This window comes from Pectinophora gossypiella, chromosome 24 (assembly GCF_024362695.1).
Source record: "Pectinophora gossypiella chromosome 24, ilPecGoss1.1, whole genome shotgun sequence".
Lineage (NCBI taxonomy): Eukaryota > Metazoa > Arthropoda > Insecta > Lepidoptera > Gelechiidae > Pectinophora > Pectinophora gossypiella.
Window position 1 is genome coordinate 9,933,362 of NC_065427.1, and position 25,670 is coordinate 9,959,031.

General features: G+C 41.6%; 1 protein-coding gene across 2 annotated transcripts in view; it reads left to right on the forward strand.

The window, feature by feature from the left end:
- The window catches only part of LOC126377725 (ATP-binding cassette sub-family D member), a 94,414-nt gene extending 72,432 nt beyond the window's left edge, over nt 1–21,982 (forward strand). For both annotated transcript variants that reach the window (XM_050025526.1, XM_050025527.1), the window contains 14 exons: nt 5,402–5,770; nt 7,478–7,606; nt 7,843–8,047; nt 8,924–9,155; nt 9,934–10,073; nt 10,590–10,762; nt 11,420–11,591; nt 12,588–12,694; nt 12,864–13,023; nt 14,425–14,578; nt 15,427–15,579; nt 16,212–16,436; nt 17,961–18,086; nt 18,657–21,982. In XM_050025526.1, coding sequence (XP_049881483.1) covers nt 5,606–5,770; nt 7,478–7,606; nt 7,843–8,047; nt 8,924–9,155; nt 9,934–10,073; nt 10,590–10,762; nt 11,420–11,591; nt 12,588–12,694; nt 12,864–13,023; nt 14,425–14,578; nt 15,427–15,579; nt 16,212–16,436; nt 17,961–18,086; nt 18,657–18,798 — 2,283 coding nt within the window. In that variant the 5' untranslated portion in view covers nt 5,402–5,605 and the 3' untranslated portion in view covers nt 18,799–21,982. The remainder of the gene's footprint in view (nt 1–5,401; nt 5,771–7,477; nt 7,607–7,842; nt 8,048–8,923; nt 9,156–9,933; nt 10,074–10,589; nt 10,763–11,419; nt 11,592–12,587; nt 12,695–12,863; nt 13,024–14,424; nt 14,579–15,426; nt 15,580–16,211; nt 16,437–17,960; nt 18,087–18,656) is intronic.
- The last annotated feature ends 3,688 nt before the right edge of the window (nt 21,983–25,670 follow it).

Consider the following 25,670-nt stretch of genomic DNA (forward strand, 5'->3'; position numbering starts at 1 on the left):
GGTGGGCAGAGCCACAAGTTATCAAAGACAACTTGCAGCCACTGTTGATACGATGTCGTAAGCTGGATATGATGAACCTTATGGTGATAAGTGATCAGCCTATCGCCCATAACATTACTCCATCATGTTAGAGGACACAATCCCTCTGTCGGTTTGTCTAAAAAGTATAAAACAAGAAAATAGGTTAATAGCGTGGTCGTATGCCAATCTATCTTAAGAGTTTTCTTATTCGGCATACAACCTGGGGTATCTCCTAAACATCGAATCTGTTCGGAAGAATTTCAGAGAAATATACCTATTTGTCTGTTTCATACTTTTTAGAGCGAGATTTTTCGTAGACGGGTTTTAGTTTTTAAACTTTTATTTTTTATTGTTAAACTTTGATTTTATCTAGAATAAGAAATATTTTTCGTCATATTCTATATTTAAAACTTGTTTAAATGTTCTAGACTAGTATGTTTATACGTAGACAGCTTTTTCAGTTTTTTTTTGGAATTACTTAATTTTGATGTACTAGGTGACTGATTTGACCGCGGATGGTATTAGAGTCGTCAAAAACTTCTTCACTATTATAGACCTCTTCATTGTCATAGATACATGGGTCGTTCTTCTTTTTTATCGACAATAAAAAGACATTTTCTCGATTTATCGGATTTAACATCTTTAAAATTATAACGGCAATAAATATTTTAAAACATCATATAAAGATGTGTCTGTAGAGGACTATTTAGTGGTTCTCTTTATCTTGGTAACATACTTTTCTTTGCAGGCGCATTCCAAAAAATATTGTGACAGAGTGGCCCTTTTCATCGGAGACAGCATTTCAATTTACCACTCTGTCACATAATTTTGTGAAAAACGATCAAGCTACGTTAATAACTAATTGAGGAACCGATTAGTATTTTGCTTGTATTTTGAGTATAATAAGATAACTATATTTGTGGACAATCAAAACATGAAATAAAATTCTAAAACATAACTTATCAGAAGCAGAACGAAGGACAGATCATTGTCGATAAAAAAGAAGAACAACCCACATACATACCTACATAAACTCACGCTCATATCCCACCGGGGTAAGCAGAAACTCCATTCCATTCGATTGCTTCGATCCTGACATACTTCTCTTGCTTCCTCCACGTTCATCATTCGTTCACAACTTTGTCACTTATCAAGGATGTTTGAACGCAAAAAAACCATTGAACAATTTAATATATATGTAATATTATTATCTGTTAAAATATTCAAATGAGTAAGTGTTTTTTGCACAGATAAATAATATTTACATGATAATTTGTTATTTCTACAAATGTTTTTGGTCGAGACTTGTTATTATCATACTTATAATAATTTATACCTACAAACTATTTATTTAGTATCCACTTAAGTATAATATAATACACAGACATGGTGTCGATTCGGTCAACCACCAACTTAATTTGACAGGACTGAAATTAGCTGCGTCTCTTTCTTTAGCGTATTGTAAGTGAAGGATGTCACTAGTTTCTAAGAGCTGTGAAACTAAAATTTGTTTAAGTTTGTGTGCGCCAGAGTAGGTAACTGTGCAGGTTGCACTTGCCCGTTGCGGTCTCTTTTGTATGTATTTTGTATTAGTCTATTATTTTTTACTTCTTTGTATTTTGTTTTATTTTTAGTTGTCATTATACTTTTACTTATGTGGGCTTTTTGGCGGGAAACGGCAACGGGACAGTTGCTTTCTTCATTGAATAATCTAAATAATTAATACGAAGTGGTGTTTTGTGGTTAATGATCGCATTAAGTTAGTCGGAAAACATTCGCGAGTGTTATTATATCGGCTACTCCGAGTAGTCAATAAACAAAGTGTATCTGCCTATTTTCGCTTCGTGCCAAGAAGCCACTTCATAACTCGAAAGTTTATGCGGACTTGAGTTAATTCGTTTGGGGTTCGGAGTAGGAGTCTACTCCGAGGGTGGGGGCTTAGGTTTCATCATCATCACCTTTCATCATTTCATTAATTATCAAGAAAAAAAATACGTAAGACATGGCTGTATGAGCATAGTTCCCTTTGCCTAACCTTTCGGAGAAAACCAAAAGAAAAAAAACTTTTACTTCAGTCAGCCGCTCGTTTCGTTTTCCCAAATTGTCTCTATTTTATTACTTACTGTCGAAGGCTTGCAGTACCAATATGTTTTTCACCGGCACGGGTGGCAAGGAATATATTACGAAAAGTAATGATAAAATAGCTGTCTGTCACATAAAATACACATTGCCCGCTATATTACATAATTTAAATATCTCCTATACTTAAAGGTTTTCTGGAAGAGATTGCTACTTAGCAATAAGACCGCCTATTGTACTCATTCTATTACTCTTTTGTTTTGTATTTGTTTTTTTCCTGTTTGTGCAATAAATTATTTGTTATGTTATGTTATTGTCGGTAAAGTGGCTATGGAATTTGAGAAGCAGTAGAGCTATCGTAGTTATCTGTTTGCAGGAGTAGTAGTGAAGGTGTGGGGTTGAACCGGCGACAGCGGTTCTCATACAAAATGCGCGTTAGGGCCTATCCAACCTCTTTCTTCTATACCGTGGCTCTACCATGGTGGCTGTTTACATACGATTTATTAATAATTCCATCGTAATTTATACCATAATAGCGTTATTAGGTACAACTTCCTATATTTCACAATGTCTAGAACAATGTGTTTGCCTTGACTCTAACCTGCATTGTTCCTATGACGCCCTGGTACATTTCCACTAACCTCATGTTATGAACGTTCACACCCGTAACCCACATCCGGGTGGGTAGAGGCGTAAGTCAGTGGAAGACAATAAAAATATGACAAATTGTTAAATCTTCTGAAGTGTGAGCTGTGACATGGCTCATGTAACGATTACTCACTTACATCAGTAAGTAGTCAAATTCAAAAATATCTTCATTCAGTAGGTAACATAGTTACACTTTGAATCGTCAATTTTTACATAACGAACGTCTCATCCGCCTAAAACTACTGCAGCTTCTCACAACCTGTATGGCCGGGGAAAAGAAGCTGCAAGAAAAACCTCGGCACAGTAACCAACGGCTTAACGTGCCTCCCGAAGTCTAAATGTCCTTAGAAAAGGTTCAGTACGATCTACTCTGAACCGGCGTGCGTGTATGAAACGGTTGATGAATGTGGAGGAAGCAAGAGAAGTGTGTCAGGATCGAAGCGAAAGAGTTTATGTATGTGTGTATGAATGATTTATATTATACTTAAATTAGTTGCTTTATAATTGATATCACGTGGTTTCTAGAATTTGTGGCCAGTCTCTGGTATAGTATCGCCCCCTGTCACATGGGACTTAAACCTTAAACATAGCTGGCAAGGAGTGGGTGTATAAATTAACCAATTGCGAAGTAGCAATATTTATCATAATGATTGGGCAATGTGATAAATAATTAAGTTTATACAGAATGTTAGTGACATCGTAACGAATATTAAGGGGGATGATTCAGCTCATTATTCCGGGTTATATCAAGTGGAATTTTCTCATACGTACGGTCACGAGCATTAATATGTATACACTTTGGTACCATGTCACATTAACTTTTTTGTCAAATTGAACTGTAAGTCTCACTAAATGTCAAATATGTTAGTGCGACAGAGTCCTAAAGTGGGTACATTATATTGCTCATGACTGTACTTGTATGGGTGTTAGTGACACCGTAATGAATACCTACTGAGGAGGATGATTCGGACCATGATTCTGAGTTGATATTAAACGAAATTTCCTGTAGGAAAATTAATGAAAATTTTAGTGTTTTTTAATTAGTTTCAGTTAAAACTTTTGCAACGGGAAATTCCATTGGATACTCAGAATCATGGTCTGAATCATCCCTCTCAGTATTCGTTACGATGTCACTAGCACCCTATGTACTATTATACCTCTGCCTACCCCTTTGGAGGTACAGCTGTGATGCCATGCTATGCTAAACATTTAATGCAATATGAATGAATTACTATTAAAATTGTGAGTGAATTACTTCATATGAATATGATAATTAATGCTAAAACCTTGTTTATGATAATTATGAGTTTGACTTCACGTTACTTTGGACGGGGTCATTTTTTACAACCATACAAATTATAAAACAGTTTCCCACTACACAAAATGTATGAATAATTAACTTTAGTAACAAGGAATTATATTCTTAATGACGTTTGCTGACGTTAGTGTAAATAGGAATACGCAAAGCCGTTTGATCAAAATTTTATCAAAAATAATTCTTCTATCGTGTGGGTTGTGAGGTGGATGACGAACCTCATCAACCCTGGTGTCAGGGTTATTATTGAGCCGCCAAAGACCCCTGACATGGCTCATGTAACGACTACTCACTTACATCAGTAAGTGTAACCGGGACCAACGGCTTAACGTAGCGAAGCACGGATCATCTTACTTTCGGACAATCAGGTAATCAGCCTGTAATATCCTAACCAAATTAAGGATCCACAAAGTGATTTTTATGATATGTCCCCATCGGGATTCGAATCCGGGACCTCCGGATCGTGAGCTCAACGCTCAACCACTGGACCACAGTGGCCGTTAAATCCAATTAAAACTACATTATAATGTGTAAAACAAACTCAACTTTTTTGGAACGTGGTCATAATCGACCACGTTCACGCCTGGTCACAATTAACCTTCTAATGACTTCTGAGAATGATCACATTATCATCAGTCACAGTGTCATTAGTGTGTCTCGTGATCTTAAATGGTAGTTTTATGGTAATACATATGAATGAGATATTAAAATCGAAACTGTATTATTGTTAATCTGTCTTAAGCCCGTAGACACTGCACTCCGTACGAAAATCTAGTTTTTATCGTGCGCCCCTTTTTTTGACTTAATGCATTCGCATGAACGCGCGTGGATGCATTTTCTGTGTGTTAGACTGTGCGTGTTTTCTATACAAACGGAGATACTTACAAGCAACGGAAGAACACGCATCCACACGCTACGCTGCATCATGCGGGGCAGTGTGAGAATCACCTAATTGTTGATATGCCGCAGATGGCATTAACTACTTGGCCAGACAAATCGGGAGAGCTGAAGGCTCTCACCCGGATCGTGCGCCGCCTAACCACGTGCGTGTGAGTGAGACAGACAGTTGCGCGCGCTCTCTTACTCATTAAACACCGAATGAAGTTAGTCAAGCAAGCAACACAAGTTAGGTCACATACCTCCGAAAATGCATTTCTCGGGAATGTGGGTTTCCTCACGATGTTTTCTTTCACCACTGAGCACGTTATAATCATTTAAGATCCAAAAATGAATTCGGAAACAAATTCAACAATCACTTCTTTAAGCCTGTGCTGGGCCAAACTACATAGACCTTTTAATAAAACGTCATGACTAATGTATACCTTTCTTTTGTTACAGAAAAATGGACGAACACCGCGACACGACATAAAATCCAACCCGTGATCCACCAACACGAGATTCCCGCCCGAAACTTTACTATTAATTTATAAGAATAACTCCGCCTAAACAATTTAAAACTAGAACACAAAATTCGAACGTAAATGTTAAAGTAACCCGCGAAATCCGTTCGAAGAGAAATTTGAAATTTGAACTCGTTCCAAAATGCCGGCCATTTTGACGAAGATTCGCGAGCAGGCGTCGAGGGTGCAACTGCAGCCGTCATTGGCCGTTGGCGTTGGGGTGGGGGTAGCATTAGCTGCGTGTGCGCTGTATGGAACACGGGAGAAGAAACAGAGTCCACCATGCCATAATAACAATAATTATAAGGTACGTTGTTTACTTATAAGTAGATATTATTAAAACTAATAGAACAGAATACATATAACAAAGACAGACAGCATCACTAATAATTACTTTGCCAAGATGTTGTCAATGATGATTAGACAGAGACCACGAAATTCCTAAGATCTTGTCACACCAGTTTCTCTTCTACTGCTCTCATCAAAATCTTCATACATGCTCATTAGTTTAGAGTAGTCTTTGAATTTTCTTTATAACACCCTGAATTTCACCGTGACATGGTCGCCGTGACCGTAACATAAATCCAGCATATAAACTAATGCTAATAAGCGACTTTCCTTTTCTTTTGTCGAGGAGCTCGGTGGCGCAGCGGTAAACGCGCTCGGTGTGCGATTGTGGAAGTTAAGCAACTTTCGCAAAGGCCGGTCATAGGATGGGTGACCACAAAAAAAAAGTTTTCATCTCGAGCTCCTCCGTGCTTCGGAAGGCACGTTAAGCCGTTGATCCCGGCTGCATTAGCAGTCGTTAAGAACCATCAATCCGCACCGGGCCCGGGTGGTGGTTTAAGGCCCGATCTCCCTATCCATCCATAGGGAAGGCCCATGCCCCAGCAGTGGGGACGTTAATGGGCTGATGATGATGATGATGCTACTTAGTTAACAGTGTTCTTTAAGTAATTAAGTTATAAAACCAGCCATAAAAGTTACAGAAGGCACAATGATTATAATTCAATTAAAAAACTATTAAAACACAATTAAATGTCTCGGTTATTATAAAAACAATAGGGTTACAATTTAATGGGTATTTTATCTGATTTTTAAATGGATTATAAGTTTAATAATATAAATAATTAATAATAACTCAGAATCGATCAAAAATTCTTTCACATTTGGAATGCTGCATTATCCTTGAGTAACATAGTCCATATCTGTTACTTAAAAAAAAAAAGGATTTCTTACTAAAATCTACTCTTAAAAACCAAATGTCCACACGTGCGAAGCCGGCACGGGCCGCTAGTATAATATATTTAAGCAGAAAACAAAGTTTTTAACAAAAAAAAATTTGATGAACTTTTATGGCGGTCTGTGAAATGCGTCATTTGATCACAAACCTACGTAATGAAATCAGGTTTTAAGGTTCCAAGATCACGTGTTAAGAAACTTGATTTGAAATATGTTTATTATCACGTGTATCTCGGGGTCTGTTTGCCGTCGAAAAGATTCTGCATTATCGGTATTATAAGTTGTTAGGTGTGTATTTGTGTGTTTGTCGTGGATATCCTTGGGGGAGGCCTATGCCCAGGCGCTGACGCGGAGATGGGCGGAGAAGAGCGGAGATGTGCGGATTTGACCAATCACAGCGTTCGAGAGAGCGGAAAACGAAGACGCTCTGTCGCTCTCTCCCTGACGGTGATTGGTCGATTCCTGCACATCTCCGCTCATCTCCGCACAGCTCCGCGTCAATGGAAACGCAGCCATAAACGATATGTTAAAATGGCCACATCGAAGCAATTCATCTAAGAAAGCAATATTGCATTTTGACATTTGTTTGCATTGCGCACTTACTTTTATATGCGCTAATGTCAAAATGCAATATTGCTTTCTTAAATGAATTGCTTCGATGTGGCCATTTTAACCCCCCAGTTCTGAGGCGTCGTTAAACCAAAGCTAGTTTAGATACCATGCTGCTAGGTCTATGACGCCAGTTACTGTATCTATCAATTCTCCATTGCAGGTGGCAAAGAATGGCAAACTCCACGTGGTGGAGAACGGCAAGTCCACGGAGACTTGCGGTGGGAGATGCGGCGCGGAGCAGTGCGCGTTATGCCGTGGGGAAGTGGACACAGATAACAAGCAGAATATTGTAAGTAACAAAAAAATAAGTTTCTTTTATTATGTAGATTTTAACAGCCTCTGTAGTCTAGTGGTTAGAGCGTTACGCTCACGATCTGGAGGTCTGAGTTCGATTCCTTTTTTTTTCAAAACTTCTCTTTGTGAGTGAAGAGTGAACAAAAATCATTTAAAATTATAACATAACATGACATGACATAACAAATACTGAATAATAATAATAATAATTATCTTATCTTACTCTTCCAGGATGAAGCAGATGAAGAGAAATCGACCTTGGAGGAGCACGTTCCAGGGTTGAATCTAGAGTTCGTCCGTCAGCTGGTGTCGTTGGCACGGATCATGGTGCCAGGAGTCCGCAGCCACGAGGTGCTGCTTCTGTCAGCACACACGCTATGCCTCTTTACCAGAACGTTCCTTTCCATATATGTAGCCTCGCTGGAGGGGTCCATAGGTTAGTTGTGTTTATTCCTCTATCGTGTGGGTTGAAAAATGACCAACCTCAGCAGCTCAGGGTTATTATTGAATCCAAAGAGGCGAAATTTTGAGCGTTAGGTTCATGATCCGAAGGATCTGCAGTAGTTTTAGGTTGATGATCTGTTCGTTATTTAAAAAATGACGACTCAAAGTGTAACTGTGCTACCTGATATTTTTGAATTTAAATTTGATCTGCCTACGAATCCTGGTCTTTTTTTTTTGACCTGACTTATTGTAGATTTGCCGCAGATGGCATTAACTACTTGACTACTTGACCGGACAAATGGGGAGCGCTGAAGGCTCTCACCCGAGAATCCTGGTCACATTATCATAAAATACTCTTAAATACACGATAGAAGAAGATTGTAAAATGCAACTAAACCCGACAAGTAATTGCAAAAGTTTCAAAAATGTTTGTAGAGTTACAAAGAAAATGGAACTTCATTAAATCCCAATCAATATCAAAACAATATACAGGGTGTTAGTGACATCGTAACGAATACTGAGGGGGATGATTCAGACCATGTTTCTGTTCCTTTTAGATTATTTTCAATTCTATACTTTTACGATGGACAATTCCACTTGATATCAACTCAGAATCATGGTCTGAATCGTCCCTCAAAGTTTTTATTACGGTGTAACATTCTGTACAGGAGCACATCCAGCTTTTATGTCGGGCATTTGGTGTCCACCAGGTCGCAGGCAGCCTATCTCCGTAGAGAATTAGATGAAATTGCAGTGGTCACCCATGACCCAACCTGTCGCCCAGAGGGGAAGAGGGGTCATTATCCCCATGACCCACCCCCCTGGATCCGCCCTTGATCCTGTATTAACTTTTATTTCCTTTCCACAGTCAAACACATAGTCCAGAAGGACATGCGGCGCTTCGCAGCACTCTTGATGCAGTGGTTCGGCATCGCCATACCAGCTACCTTCATCAACTCGATGATCAGATACTTGGAAGGTCGCCTGGCCCTTGCCTTCCGTACCAGGCTGGTCAACCACGCTTACGAACTGTACTTCAAGAATCAGACCTACTATAGGGTCGCCAATCTCGATGCTAGAATCGAAAATGCTGACCATAGGTAAGTTTATGTTTTAAAGTTGTAACGTACATAAACTCATCACCAGGTTGCGCTGCTAGTATTAACAAATGCTAGTTCAATATGTAAAATAAAGCAGTGGTAGCCCAGTTGGTAAAACGCTTGCCTTTCACTTTGAGGCCGCAGGTTCGAATCCAGCACAGGCCTAAACAAATGATTGTCGAATTTGTTTTATATTGCTTCTCTTTGTTTTGATCAGAATAATAATGGATGGAAGTTGTAATTGTACCTTGGTGTAATAAAAAGGGTCATCGTTTATACCTAAAAACAAAGATAAAAGATGCCAACAAATAATTGTAAAACAATGTTTTTTTTAATTATATAAAGTTTTTAATGAAGACTATACGTATAGAGAACCGGAGAGGAAATATGATTGGCCACCTGATACGACACGATTAATTTATAACAAACATCATAGAAGGAAAAATTATGGGAAGAGAGGAAGGGATAGACCTAGGAGAACATTTATGAAACAAATAAAAGAGAAGGTGCAGGTCGTGTCGTATCAGGAGGTGAAGGATTTGGCGGGAAGAAGAGAGGAATGGCGATTACTCCACCTACAGGAGCGCAGCTCTTAAATAAAGAGAGAGAGAAAGTTTTTTCGATAAAGTAAAATAAGTGTATATTTTTAGAATAGAATAATAATTTTATTTATTTTTTTTTTTGTTTTTTTTTTATATATTTTTTTCAAATATTTATCTGAATACTGTCAAGCAGTCAATTGGGAATGTCGTGGGATTATGTTATGTTTACTTCCCAGGCTAACGGAGGATGTGTCAGTCTTCGCGCAGTCAGTCGCGCACCTCTACAGCTCCTTGACGAAGCCGTGCTTCGACTTGCTCCTCATAGTCCTCACACTTGCCAGCTACTCCAGCAAGATGAAGGGGAACATATTTATTGGTAAGCTTGATATGCGCTTTATGTGTGAGATGATGATGTGTGCTTTATAGAGCACATAAATTGCCAAGCTATTGACACGTTTTCATGTTAACCAAATCGGGGGCTTTTTTGATGAAAACTCACACCTTCTTCTACTTCTATCGTGTGGGTTGTGAGGTGGATTACCAACCCCATCAACCCTGGTGTCAGTTTTATAATAGAGCCGCCATAGGCCCCTGACATGACTCATGTAACGACTACATACTTACATCAGTAAGTAGTAATCGGGACCAATAGCTTAACGTGGCGTGCCTTCCGAAACACGGATCATCTTATTTCTGGACAAGCAGGAGATTAGCCTGCAATGTCTTAACCAAATTAGGGATCACAAAGTGATTTTTGTGATTTGTCCCCACCGGGATTTAAATCCGGGACCTCCGGATCGTGAGCACAATGCTCAACCACTGAACCATGGAGGCCGTGGTTGGCGTGGTGGCGGCCGGAGACTCACACCTAACCCCACTTTTTTACTTACAGGTCCAAGCATAGCATTCGTGGTTATCTGCATCACTGGTCAAATCCTGCGCATGCTGTCTCCGCGTTTCGGCGCACTGGCCGGCGAGGAAGCTCGCATGAAGGCCAACCTGCGCCACGTGCACTCCAGGCTCATAGCGCATGCTGAAGAGGTCGCCTTCTACGGAGGGCACAAGGTAAGTCCTGCAAAAGTACTGGCTTTCGGGTCACTTTCTTAAGCGTCATTTTTGGAAAATAAAAGACTGGTCCTGAGTTTGAATCATCTCTCTCTCTTCTATCATTCATATTCACCACACACGTTTTCCTCAATGCTCTCATTTCAACACCATTTATTCTACTCTTATGCTTCTTCTGCCAAACCCAACATTTACTACCGTACATATAACCGTACACATAAAGGCCTCCGTGGTCCAGTGGTTGACCGTTGGGCTCACGATCCGGAGGTCCTGGGTTCGAATCCCAGTGGGCACGTATCACAAAAAGCACTTTGTGATCACTAGTTTGGTTAGGACATAACAGGCTGATCACTTCATTGTCCGAAATTAAGACGATCCGTGCTTCGGAAGGCACGTTAAGACGTTGGTTACTACTTACTGATGTAAGTACGTAGTCGTTACATGAGTCATGTCAGGGGCCTTTGGCGGCTCCATAATAACCCTGACACCAGGGTTAATGAGGTTGGTACTCCACGTCACAACCCACACGATAGAAGAAGAACCGTACATCAGCGCTGAAACTAACACACCCTTTCTGGTTACTCACAAGGCAGGCCAAAACCCCATTCACATTTGAGTTGAAATATGTATTTGACTCCAAAAACACCTTCTTTCCAGGTGGAACACGAACAGCTGCAATCAGCGTACAAGGAGCTGACGACACAGATGACATCGGTGTTCAAGGCCAAGCTGTGGTACGTGATGCTGGAGCAGTTCTGCATGAAGTACGTGTGGTCCGGCACCGGTATGGTCATGTTGGCACTACCGATACTCACCGGCACCAAGGGAGGTCAGTATACAAGAGCTATTGAACCAGTTTTCACCAGATCTCGCAAAGGGCGTTCCATGGTATAACAAAACAAGGAATGCTCAAAAGTGACAGCTAACATTTCAAGGTTAGCCGCGCTGACGTCATCTCACCCTCCGTTGCCATTTTGTAAAAAACAAGTTGCCCACAACTAATGTTTTTAATTACTCGGAGGAGCTCGGTGGCGCAGCGGTAAACGCGCTCGGTCTGTGATTGTTGAAGTTAAGCAACTTTCGCAAAAGCCGGTCATAGGATGGGTGACCACAAAAAAATTTTTCATCTCGAGCTCCCCGTGCTTCGGAAGGCACGTTAAGCCGTTGGTCCCGGCTGCATTAGCAGTCGTTAATAACCATCAATCAGCGCGTGTTGGTTTAAGGCCCGATCTTCCTATCCATCAATAGGGAAGGCCCGTGCCCCAGCAGTGGGGACGTTAATGGGCTGGTGATGATGATGATGAATGTTTTTATTTACGTGGACTTAAGAAATAGCTACTATTATTAACCATCACCTGTTACGTTGGTCTAATAGAAAGCTCGGTGAGGTGTTCATCTTGCGATGGATGTACCCCTGACTATACCAATTGGGATATAGTGGTGTGATTTTGTTCATCGCTAATTTAAGAGCCACGCTCTTGTCGGCGCAGCATTCTCCATGCTACTTTTTTAGGGAAAAATAGGGCAGTGCTTTGCGCCCCGCAGTACTCTGTCTGGCGCCCAGAGTAGAGTAGTACTTTAAAGCCGTAGTAGGACTCCTGTCCTTCGGCTCTGACAATTACTGCTAATAGTACTGACAGTTACTGTTGCCCTCTGTCAGGTTCCAGGTTACAGTCCCTGTGACTTGGCCCTTCCGTCCTGTATTGCCGTACTGATGGCTTCCATCTCCGCCTCTGCAACCGTTGAGGTCTTCACTCGTATCATTAGGCAAGGGTTCTAGCTTATGTTATGTGATTATTATTAACTCGTGGTGTCTTCGTTCCAGGGTCGTCAGAAGACGGCATCAGCGCGCGAGCAGAGTACATGACCACGTCCAGGAATCTTCTCAACTCCGCAGCCGATGCCATCGAGCGACTGATGTCTAGTTATAAGGTCAGATTTTATTTACCAATTCTACTTTCTTTATAACTGTTGTCTAGTGGCAAGGGCGTTGGTTTTGATCTTGAGGTATTTGGTCAGGTAAACCAAGCTCAGCCATTCTAAACGTAGTATTATTCCTTATGGTATGCCACAAGTGAAGTCCAGCATTGTCCCCCCACAGGAGATAGTGACGCTGGCGGGCTACGCCACGCGCGTATCGGACATGCTGCTGGTGTTCGGCGAGGTGGCGCGCGGCCGCTGCGTGCGCGCCGTGCACGTGGCCGCCGCCGCGCCCGGGGGGTTCCAGGTCACCTTCCGGGACAACCGGCCCGTGCCGCAAGGTAAGTGTAGGGAGTGCCGTCTCGACCCGAGAGTTCGAGATCTCGCGGGATTACAAATATCAATCCCGCGAGATTCTAAAATTTTCGGGATCCCTGATTCTGATTTCATATCAAGTCGAATTTTCCGTCGCAAAATTCATGTTTTTTTATTAAGTTTTTTTGATTATTTTCAATTCTATACTTTTGCGATGGAAAATTACACTTGATATTAGCTCAGAATAATGAACAGAACCATCCATCTCAGTATTCGTTACGGTGTCACTTACACCCCGTACAAGTACATAGTGGTAGCCATACAAGTAGGTATGGGTCTTAGTGACAACGAATACTTTGAGGGATGATTCTGACTTGATATCAAGTGGACATTCCTGTCGAAAAATTCATGAATATTTTATTGTTTTTATTTAATTATTTTCAGTTCAGGTCATACTTTTGTGACGGAAAATTCCACTTGATCTCAACTCAGAATCATGGTCTGAATCATCCCTCAAAGTTTTCGTTACGATGTCACTAACACCCTGTATACATTCCACACACAGTGACAGGACGTATGAAAACAATCATATCAAATATTTTTCAAAAATACCTTCATGGTTGGATGCTCCTCGACTTAAACCCTCAAATAATGTCAATACAAGAAACCAGAAATCATTTATCCGCTTAGACACTTCATCCATCCGCACACGGAAATGGCGGTGGATTGGCCATGGTTAGAAGATCTGTGAACACCCGTCCCGACGAGCTCTGACCTGGTGTGCGCGTGGAAAACGCAAAAGGGGCGGCCCAAAGAGACCTGGCGACTCTTGACTCCTGACATGTATTGCACAGGCTGCAAAAGATCGGGAGGAGTGGAAATCTGTTATTCGAGCCCTGTAGGGATAAAAGACTTAGAAGATGTTCAAATTCAAAAATATCTTTATTCACTAGGTAACATAGTTACACTTTGAATCGTCAATTTTACATAACGAACGTCTCATCCGCCTAAAACTACTGCAGTTTCTCACAACCTGTATAGCCGGGGAAAAGAAGCTGCAAGAAAAACCTCGGCACAGGGCCCTAGACGTTCTTTAAAAAATAAATAAACATAAAATATTGTTATACAATTGAGTAATTTAGCTGCCTAATATCAGTTCTCAGACAGTTAATCCCATGCATTCATCTTTTAAATAAACACTAACTTTATAATAACCTTTTTTGTAAAGTTTCTGTTTAACTACTGCCTTAAAACAGTTGAAAGGCAAATTCTGAATATCAATGGGAATCTTATTGTAAAAACGTAAACATTGCCCCTTAAAAGATTTAGTGATCTTTTGTAATCTTATGTGTTTTCAAAGATATATTGAGAAGAAGGAGACACTTCATCCATGACCTGTTTTCACCGTATTATTTCCACCATTCCAGGCAAGATAACATATACGAGTGACCAATCGATCCATCTCCGGAACGTGCCAATTGTGACGCCCGCGTGTGACGTGGTCGCCAGCGGGGTCAGCCTGGACATCTGTCCCGGGACACACCTGCTCATCGTCGGCCCTAACGGCTGCGGCAAGTCTAGGTGAGTGACCAGCTCCTTTTTTTTGATCTGACTTATTGTAGATTTGCCGCAGATGGCATTAACTACTGGGCCGAACAAATGGGGAGCACTGAAGGCTCTCACCCGGTACAACGTTTAAGACAACAGGCCTGAGGGTGCCCAGTTGGGCGCGAACCTCGGCTCAGGGCGTCGTCTGCGAGGAGAAATATTTGAAAGAATTAATCGAACCTAGTGGGTCGATAGCGATGAGCGCTGAATGAGGGAAATCGTCGACCACGCCGGCGGGGTCGGTATAGGGGTCCTGAAGTGTTTGGTGTCTTGAGCTGATGGGCTTAACGTGCCTCCGAAGCACGGAATCTTTTCCCCGGCTATACAGGTTGTGAGAAGCTGCAGTAGTTTTAGGCGGATGAGACGTTCGTTATGTAAAATTGACGATTCAAAGTGTAACTATGTTACCTACTGAATAAAGATATTTTTGAATTTGAATTTGAATTTTTGAATTTGAATTTGAATCATCTTACTTTTTCGGACAATCAGGTGATTCAAGCCTGAAAAGTCCTTGCCAAACAAAGCACAGTCTCACTTAGTGATTTCGACAATGTTCCCATCGGGAATCGAACCCGGATCTCCAGATCGTGAGCCTAACGCTCTAACCACTAGACCACGGAGGCTGCTGTGGTACGGAGGTAGGTGTGGTAGGTCACATACCTCCGAAAATTAATTTCTCGGGAATGTGAGTTTCCTCTCGATGTTTTCCTTCACCGAACTCCAAACATGAATCCAAAAACGAATTCGACAATCATAGGTCGAAACCCGTGCTGATAAAGTTTACAAGATGTATTATTAAAACATCACTCTTTCCCTTACAGTTTATTCCGTATAATCTCGGGCCTGTGGCCGGTGTTCGGCGGCGAGCTGTCTGTGCCGCGGCCGTGCGCCTGCGCACACTGCGCCGACGAGACCAGTCTCAGTGACAACACACACTGCGTCTCAAGGCCCATCATGTTCTATATACCACAAAGGTAAGAAATATAGTTGTACTTATGTGCGCAGGATATTTATTGTCAGAATCTTTTATCTCCTTTTGGGGATGAAGTGTATTATCGATTAATATATTTATTGAATTACTATTACTTGTCATTTATATAAAAATCATTAAAACTGTAAGTAATTTTTTTACTAAGTAAATGTTCAAAATTTCGTGGGTAATTTATTTTTTTACGAAATGGCAACGCAGGGCGGGACATCAGCTGGACTAACCTTGAAATGTTAGCTGTCACTTGAGCATACCAGGGCGGTTATAAACGCCACATCGAAGCGATTCATCTAAAAAGCAATATCGCTATTTGACATTTGTTTGCATTGCGCACTTACTTTTGTATGCGCAAATGTCAAATTGCAATATAGCTTTTTTAGATGAATTGCTTCGATGTGGCATTTTTAATCCCCCCTGCGGGCTTAGCACCGTAAGCGCGAGACTCTTTCTCCCCCCAACATACGTCACCCGTCACTCTCTCACAGTACTGCACAGAAAGAGACAGACGATCTCTGTCGCGGCGAGAAAGGGTCGCGTGCTTACGGTGCTAGGCCCGTATACAGTGGCAACAACTTTTTTGTTTTCTTAAGGCCTTAGGGATCTGTAAATGGTTCGCAGGCCGTACATGTCCCAAGGCTCCCTGATCGACCAAGTGACGTACCCGTCGCGGGCGTCCGCGGACGACCAGGAGGCGGAGGCGCGCGCGGCGCACATCCTGCGCGTGGTGCGGCTGGACGCCTGCGCCGCCAGGCACGGCGGGCTGCGGGCCGTCAGGGACTGGAGGGCCACGCTGTCGGGCGGGGAGAAGCAGAGGATGGCCATGGCCCGGATGTTCTATCATCGGTGAGTATGTGGCGTATGACCAACGGCCTTCGTGGTCCAGTATATATGCGTCTTGCTGTGTAAACTTCGATATCGCGTTTCACGACTGCTTGAAGACTGCACTATTGAATGTGGCGCCATCTGTTGCATGTGGGCGGAACTAGCTGGCCAACTAGTTGGGTCCGCCACAATAAAAACATTAAGTAACATAACATAAAAATCATTTAATTTTACTTTTAGACTTATTTTCGATTTTATTTATGAATTAAGTAACAAGGAGTCATAATCATCATCACCAGCCCATTAACGTCCCCACTGCTGGGGCACGGGCCTTCCCTATAGATGGATAGGGAGATCGGGCCTTAAACCACCACGCGGACCAAGTGCGGATTGGTGGTTATTAACGACTGCTAATGCGACCGGGACCAACGGCCTAACGTGCCTTCAGAAGCACGGGGGAGCTCGAGATGAAAACTTTTTTTTTGTGGTCACCCATACTATGACCGGCCTTTGTGAAAGTTGCTTAACTTCAACAATCGCAGACCGAGCGCGTTTACCGCTGCGCCACCGAACTCCTCGTAAAGTAACAAGGAGTACGACTATAAAGTGTAGAGTTACGTGGATACACTTATTGTGTGTGATACACTTATCCCGTCTGAAGGATGAGTTTAAAATGAATGAATGAAGAATAAATTTAAAAATGCAGTGTTGATTGAAAATAAGTTTTTCTAAGATTCTTCTTTCCGATCTTTAGGGAATAAATATAACACTATGATTTTGCAGTTAAACGCTGCGCAAGGAGTTATAGTGTGAAAATGTAACCAATACAATATGTTTGTTTACTCAAATAGTATGGGGAACTGGCAGAAATGTGGCAGTTTTTATCCTCATTATATTCATAAATATTGTGTTTATATTCATAAATAGTGTGTTTGGGGGAGGCCTATGCCCAGCAGTGGGCGTCGTACGGCTGATGATGATGATGATATTCATAAATAACTTTTACAAAGGTTTGATATAGAGGGTGTAATAAAGCATGTTTGTATACGAAGAATATTTTATTTTTAAAGCTGTCTTTAAACACACCAGTCCTACAGTTGTATATTGTACAAGCCGCGGCAAACCGCAATATTAAACTAGCTTCGCAGAAGAACGCAGGGTTGTTTTTTCGCTCGTAGTTAGGTACAGTCGTGAGCAATATACCTGAAGTTATTAACAGGTGCGGCTTTTTGTATAGAAGCGACTACCAAACTAGTCCAATTATATACTATATAACCACTATAAATTAGCTAATAAAATAAGAAGAAAGTACATAATACTACAGTCATGAGCAATATAATGTACCCACTTTAGGACTCTGTCGCAACATAATAATATTTGACATTTAGTGAGACTTACACTTCAATTTGTCAAAAAAGTTAATGTGACATGGTACCAAAGTGTATAACATATTAAATGCTCGTAAACGTACCTATTTCCCGATATTACAGCTACATTCAAACACGTAATCGACAATTATTTATATTGCTTCTTCCTCGTCTGCAGGCCAGTATATGCTCTTCTGGACGAGTGCACGTCAGCGGTGTCCATGGAAACGGAGGTAGTGATGTACGAGGAGGCTGTCAAGGAGGGCATCACTCTCCTCTCCATCACTCATCGACCCAGCGTCTGGTATGTTTATTTTAAGATAAGGGGGGTTACAATGGCCATCATCATCAATTTAAGAGCCACGCTCTTGTCGGTGCAGCATTTTCCATGCTACTTTTTTAGGGAAAAATACGGCGGTGGTTTCCCTCTTGCCTTCCGCCCCGTAGTACTCTGTCTGACGCAAGTGGGATGGCGCCCAGATTAGTCTATCACAAATCCATACTAGGACTCCTGTCCTGTCCTGTAATAGACTAATCTGGGCGCCATCCCACTTGCGTCAGACAGAGTACTGCGGGGCGGGAGGCAACAGGACAGGAGTCCTCCGCCTCTGAATAGTACTGACAGTTACTGCTGCCCTCTGTCAGGTTCCAGGTTACAGTCCCTGTGACTTGCCCCTTCCGTCCTGCATTGCCGTACCGATGGCTCCCATCTTCTTAAAATGGCCACTTCGAAGCAATTCTTCTAAGAAAGCAATATTGCTATTTGACATTTGTTTGCGTTGCGCACTTACTTTTATATGCGCAAATGTCAAATTGCTTATGGTTATCCAATTAAATATTCCATGGATTCCCTAATCTGTACTCTTCTCCCCAGGAAATACCACACGCACGTGTTAGAGTTCGACGGCGCTGGGGGTTGGTCGTTCAGGCCGCTTGAGAAAGATGCTCCAGTGGCGCCTCTTGCGCCTGCCGCCCCTGCTACGACAGACAGCATTGATACCAAGGCTCTGGCCTAGATTCACTCCTAGTTCATAGAATAAGGAATACGACGAATAGAACGGCAAGTCAGGCTAGGTTTCCCCCCCTCATCACCTTCAGTCTTACTTTAGTCTTCAATCGTATGGCCGTCAGACGTCACACACAGTTGCGCGTGTACGATAACGTCAATGTGTAGTGTCTGTGTAAAACGAGATGTTTTGAACGAAGTGTCCGGGGTGTGGGTAGATGCAATTTACAAAGTAGAGAACCAGGTGGACTTAGTGTCACCCTTTTCCATGTTTTCTCGTCGTTTAAGGGTTCCACACCTGTCAGCACCTCATCGCACTATCCTATGCTTCTATACCTTTCTGTTACTCAGGACCCTTGAGGAGCTCGGTGGCGCAGCGGTTAACGCGCTCGGTCTGCGATTGTTGAAGTTAAGCAACTTTCGCAAAGGCCGGTCATAGGATGGGTGATCAAAAAAAAGTTTTCATCTGATAGATAGATAGATAAAAACATTTATTTGGTCTACAGACACACATGCATACAAAAAGAAAAAGATTAGATACAGACAACCAATCAACAGAGACGAAGCTCTGTATTAAACACGCCAGGTATATCTCGAGCTCCTCCGTGCTTCGGAAGGCACGTTAAGCCGTTAGTCCCGGCTGCATTAACAGTCGTTAATAACCCTCAATCCGCACTGGGCCCGCGTGATGGTTTAAGGCCCGATCTCCCTATCCATCCATAGGGAAGGCCCGTACCCCAGCAGTGGGGACGTTAATGGGCTGATGATGATGATGACTCAGGACCCTCATTTGTTAGAGCGAGAGAGGCAATAGCGTGTGTAAGTGTGCGGTTTGGCTTTCTCCCTCTAGCAAAAGAAGTTTCTGAGTAACAGAAGGGAATAGAAACATAGGTCAAAAACTTATTCGGAAATCATTGGTTTAGGCCCGTGCTAGCAGTCGAACCTGTGACCTTACATTGAGAGTCAAGCGTTCTTCTAACTGAGCTACAACGGCTAACACTAACATACATGAGTCATTTCAAAGATTTCCGACCCTGTGAAATGTCTATGTCTGGATGGATTAATCCCCTTTGCCTGTCCTACGGACAAAATAAACAAGAAAAAGTGTCTATGGTGCTGACACTGACATTAGGCCGCCATATTGGTTATGTAAATGAGACAAGCATAGCTTACTGACGATAGCAGCATGATCTCATAGCTTCCTCAGGAGTCTCGCCTACGACCGTTTGCAGCGATGCAGTCGTGCGTTTAAAACCCGCAATAGCGTCGCTACTAACGCGGTCTAGTCGCAATTCCAACGCGGTATAGAAGCGATAGTAACGCGTGACTGGATCGATACAAACGCGCTATTGTATCGGTACAAACGCGTGGCTGTATCGATACAAACGCGCTACTGTATCGATACAAACGAGCGACCGTATCGAACGACATCGGGGGAAGAATTGAGGAGGGGGGTGTCAGTGGACAACCACGTTTGCATCGCGACTGCATCGCTGCAAATTGTTGCCGTGAGCGAGGGCCCTTATAATGGGTCAAAGAAATAAAATTCGGACAAGCATAAAAAAATATTGTAGTAAATAGCGAAGCTCCTATCTTGCACCATACTATATTGCTATAGTAAATAAAAATATTAGTGCATGACCAATTTTGATATGATTCTTATGTGATATGATAACTATGATAAATATTAAGTGATCGTTTTGTATATACTTTATTTCGGTAAAATGGCTCTACTACCATTGAGGATAAAAACTGTCTATTTCTCCCATCAGGTGTCGCTACTGTTGAGTGTTCTTAAATTTTGACAGTTCCCTATACTATTTGAGTATACAAACATATTGCTTTGGTTATATTTTCACACTATAACCCTTTGCACAGCGTTTAACTGCAAAATCATAGTGTTACAACTTATATTTAGTCCCTAAAGATCGGAATGAAGAAAGGAATTTTTACTTAGGAATACTTATTTTCAATAAAAACTGCCTTTTTTCCGAATGGCTGCTTTTATTTTTCTTAACTCAGCTTTCAGACGGGATACACTCCACGTTGCTTCACAGCTTATAGCAATTTATCACGATTTTTAGCTGGACAGTATGGAGAACTGTCAAAATTTAGGAACACTCAACAGTGCTGCCACCTACATTTGAGTTTGTAGATTTTATCCTCATTCATTGAGGGATTTTCTTTTTATTTTTATCCTAACTGCTGGATAGATGGCGCTGAACTTTGTAGGTTACTGCAAGGAACGGAACGTTATATTATTTGAAAGTAAGAAAGAAAGAAACACTGTAAGTGTTTCACACTCACACTTACACCATAGACACGAATTACATTATATTTGAAATTTTCTTTTTGAAATCATAAAACGAAACGCATTTTTCTAATATTTATGTTTTGAAAATAAAATTAATTATCAAATAACGAAGAAAGAAAACTGAACCTTATCAGAATGTCCCGACAGAGAATAGGAAAACTTTGTTTCGTTGATTTATTTTTTAAATTAAATGAAAGTTTTTTTTTCTATCCTTGGCATTTTGGCTATGGCCCAGTAGCGTAGTTGGTTAAGCGCCATCTTGAGAACTAATTTTTTAAATTCGAAAAAAGAAAATCTCCCATTATAGCTGAAAATTATTAAAATATAAAAAATAAAGAATTTCATAAGTACACAGCCAAATATCAATATCAAGTAAGTTAGGTACTTAACACTACCATTGCACACGCAGTCTTCCTTGAAATAGTTTATAAAGTAAAAATATATTGCAAGTGACATACTCCACCAACCCGCAGTGGAGGAGTGTGGTGGAGTGTGCTCCATACCCCCTCCAGTAGTAAAATCTATTTCCAATTTTTAACCAATTTTTAACTTGATCCAGAAACACTAATTATACCAGTTAATAGTTTAATATAACTAATTTACGCATAATTTTATTTAAAAAAAAACCTATGTTTATTAATGAGATTATTATTAAAAAATGGCTGTTAAACGATTTTTACTACCTATTATTTTTTTACGAAAATTTTATTTTTTTATTTCTTTTTTGTGACATATCGAAATTATGGATAGAATAGAAATTGTATTGAAATTATGTATGGAGATTGTATGGAGTGTGTATAGTGTAAATATTTTAATGTTAAGACACTTCAGTGATGTTTTAGGGAATTTTAAAAAATAAACGGGGATTTTTTATTAATGATTATAAGTTTTTTATTTAAAACTTTTTCTTATATAAGTATAGCTTGGTGGCGCAGCGGTAAACGCGCTCGGTCTGCGATTGTTGAAGTTAAGCAACTTTAGCAAAGGCCGGTCATAGGATGGGTGACCACAAAAAACGAGCTCCTCCGTGCTTCGGAAGGCACGTTAAGCCGTTGGTCCCGGCTGCATTAGCAGTCGTTAATAACCACCAATCCGCAGTGGGCCCGCGTGGTGGTTTAAGGCCCGATCTCCCTATCCATCCATAGGGAAGGCCCGTGCCCCAGCAGTGGGGACGTTAATGGGCTGATGATGATATAAGTATAGTACAGTTGCTGTGCATGAGCAATATCATGTACCCACTTTAGGACTCTTTCGCACTAACATATTTGACATTTAGTGAGACTTACAGTTCAATTTGTCAATAAAGTTAATGTGACATGGTACCAAAGCGTATAAATATTAATGCTCGTGACCGTACTGGTATAGAATTGGGTAGTTTTCTAGGTCAAAGATAAATTATGAAATTCTGATTACTAAATAAAGACAAATCTAAAGGTGATAAAAAAGTTTTCTTTTTTTCTATTTAACTTATTTACGAATAAAGAAACTTGTAAAAAATAAGTGTGACATTCTGTCACGATTTTCTATGACGTCCCAGGTTGCTTTTTCGTATAAATTCCATAGCAATTTCGTGTTTAGACGTTCATCATCACCAGCCCATTAACGTCCCCACTGCAGGGGTACGGGCCTTCCCTATGGATGGATAGGGAGATCGGGCCTTAAACCACCACGCGGGCCCAGTGCGGATTGGTGGTTATTAACGACTGCTAATGCAACTGGGACCAACGGCTTAACGTGCCTTCCGAAGCACGGAGGAGCTCGAGATGAAAACTTCTTTTTTTGTGGTCACCCATCCTATGACCGGCCTTTGCGAAAGTTGCTTTACTTCAACAATCGCAGACCGAGCGCGTTTACGGTACGGTACGGAGGTTTTGACGTTAAGACCTAAAAAAAATTTGTAAACGACACCACAGTGGTGCGGTTTCGTGGTGTCGTTGACAATACATGCGCCCCGCTTGTGCAAGACGGCGTCTTTTTTTTATTTATTTATTGTAGATTTGCCGCAGATGGCATTAACTACTTGGCCGGACAAATGGGGAGCGCTGAAGGCTCTCACCCGGTACAACGTTTAAGACAACAGGCCAGGTGCCAGGTGGGCGCGAATCTCGGCTCAGGGCGTCGTTTGAGAGGAAAAATATTTGAAAGAATTAATCGATCCTAGTCGGTCGATAGCGATAAGCGCTGATTGAGGGGTATCGGGGTCCTGAAGTGTTTGGTGGCGTCGAAGCCATTTTGTATGTAGTGTCCGAGGTGTGGCTATAGAGTGAAACAGTTATTATAATCTAAGGTTATGCATAGTTTTGTTACACGTTCTGACCTCCGCTCCCGGTATCCGATAACGAGCCTTCCGTTCTCATACGATATACTTACTATCACAGCTGCGCTAAGTATATGCAGTCAAATAACTTAGCCCTAGCTAAGTTACCCGTAACAGAATTAGAATCAAGCGGCAAAGAAGGAGGGTAGACAGATATGTCTGCCCGTATATAATTATAGATCTACCTACTCCACTCCAATCTCATCCATCAGTAATCCCGTGATCATGGCACTTGCAACAGTGTCGAAATATTGGGAGTCTCATATCCCTACTTTAAACGCGGTAAGAACCCGTTTTAATTATGATAATAACCGCGTAAACCTAAAACAATGTAGAATTAGAATCTTCTATCGCGTGGGTTGTGAGGTGGCTCATGTAACGACTACGTACTTACATCAATAAGTAGTAACCGGGACCAACTTAACGTGCCATCCGAAGCTGGATCTGTCAGGGGCCCTTGGCGGCTCAATAGTGCGGCACGCTGAGAGGTGAGGTGAGGTGTTCCGACGTGCCGGCAGAGTAGGGGAATGATTGGTGAAAAAGTAGAAGCAACAGCAAGCAGCAATATATATATATAGTTTATTAAAAACACTTCACAAAACTTAGTAACATAGTCACAAAAATAATAGTTCACAATATACACATTTCAAAAAGATTCAAGACTATGGATTTAGAGGGCACGGCCCTAAACGGTATAACACACTTGTTGTTTTTATGAAGGTCGGGGATTCAGTCAGTCAAAAGTGAGTAAAATGAAAGGAAATGCGAATGGAATGGAATGAGAATTTCGTAATTTTAAATTATGATGGTCCGAACAAAAGGCCAGTATGTGCAGAGTTTTACTCTGCTACAATAGTAACCCTGACACCAGGGTTGATGAGGTTGGCAATCCACCTCACAACCCACACGATAGAAGAAGAGCGGACCCTGTGAGAAACGGGATAAAGCTAGGGAGGTGACGTTGAGTTAGGTATTAGACACCTACATAATTAGTTGTTTTTAACCAACAAGTGAAGCTAAAAATACACCTATTTAAGATTAATTTGAAGCTGTTATTCACAACAATTTTGTCCTATCTAGACCAGACCTAGGTCAATTCGGCCCCGCAGTGGCGCGCAACAAAGTCTAGAAATAGAGAACAAACAAATATGAAACAAACACTTGAGGTCAAAGCTTCATCACCTTCAAGTGCGAATATTGAACCCGTTGATAACACGCACACTTACGCAGTGTCCCGAGTTTGAATCCCGGGTTAAGACAATAGGCCTGGGCAGGGCACCCTCAGGCCTGTTGTCTTAAACGTTGTACCGGGTGAGAGCCTTCAGCGCTCCCCATTTGTCCAGCCAAGTAAAAAATGCTATCTGCAGCAAATCTACAATAAGTCACGTCAAAAAAATAAAAATAATCCCGGTTCGGTATCTAAACCACTGGATTCGAATTTAGTTTTCAATCCATGTTTAGATCGTAGATAATTGATATCAGTGGTCTAACAGCCTCCGTGGTCTAGTGGTTAGAGCGTTAGGCTCACGAGCTGGAGGTCCGGGTTCGATTCCCAATCGGGACATTGTCGAAATCACTTTGTGAGACTGTCCTTTGTTCGGTAAGGACTTTTCAGGCTTGAATCACCTGATTGTCCGAAAAAGTAAGATGATTCCGTGCTTCGGAGGGCACGTTAAGCCGTTGGTCCCGGCTATTAGCCGTAAAAACACCTCCATCAACCCGCATTGGAGCAGCGTGGTGGAGTATGCTCCATACCCCCTCCGGTTGATTGAGGGGAGGCCTGTGCCCAGCAGTGGGACGTATATAGGCTGTTTATGTATGTTATGTATGTACGTGGTTTCCACGATTTGGTGCCCGGTTAATGGCAATAGGCTTACCCCCTATTACATGGGACTTAAATATAGCTGGCGAGGATGTGTATTTACTATACACCTTATACACCTTGTCCTTCGGGGATACAGGTGAAGAATGGTACATTACTCCACGAGTGATGAAAATGACTGATTGCTAACGAGGATAAGGAAAATGAGGATGATGGCGGAGGATCATGTTATTAATTTATATCAAGTGCAGTTTCCACTAACACAGTTGGCTCGACCATTACAGACGGCGATACGGCTCACCTATCACGTTGGTCTAACAGAAAGCTCGGCGAGGTGTGGGTACTTAGTTTATCTTGCAATGGACGTACCTCTGACTACGCCTATTGGGATATACCTGTGAGTTTATTTTATGTTGTACTTAATTGTAA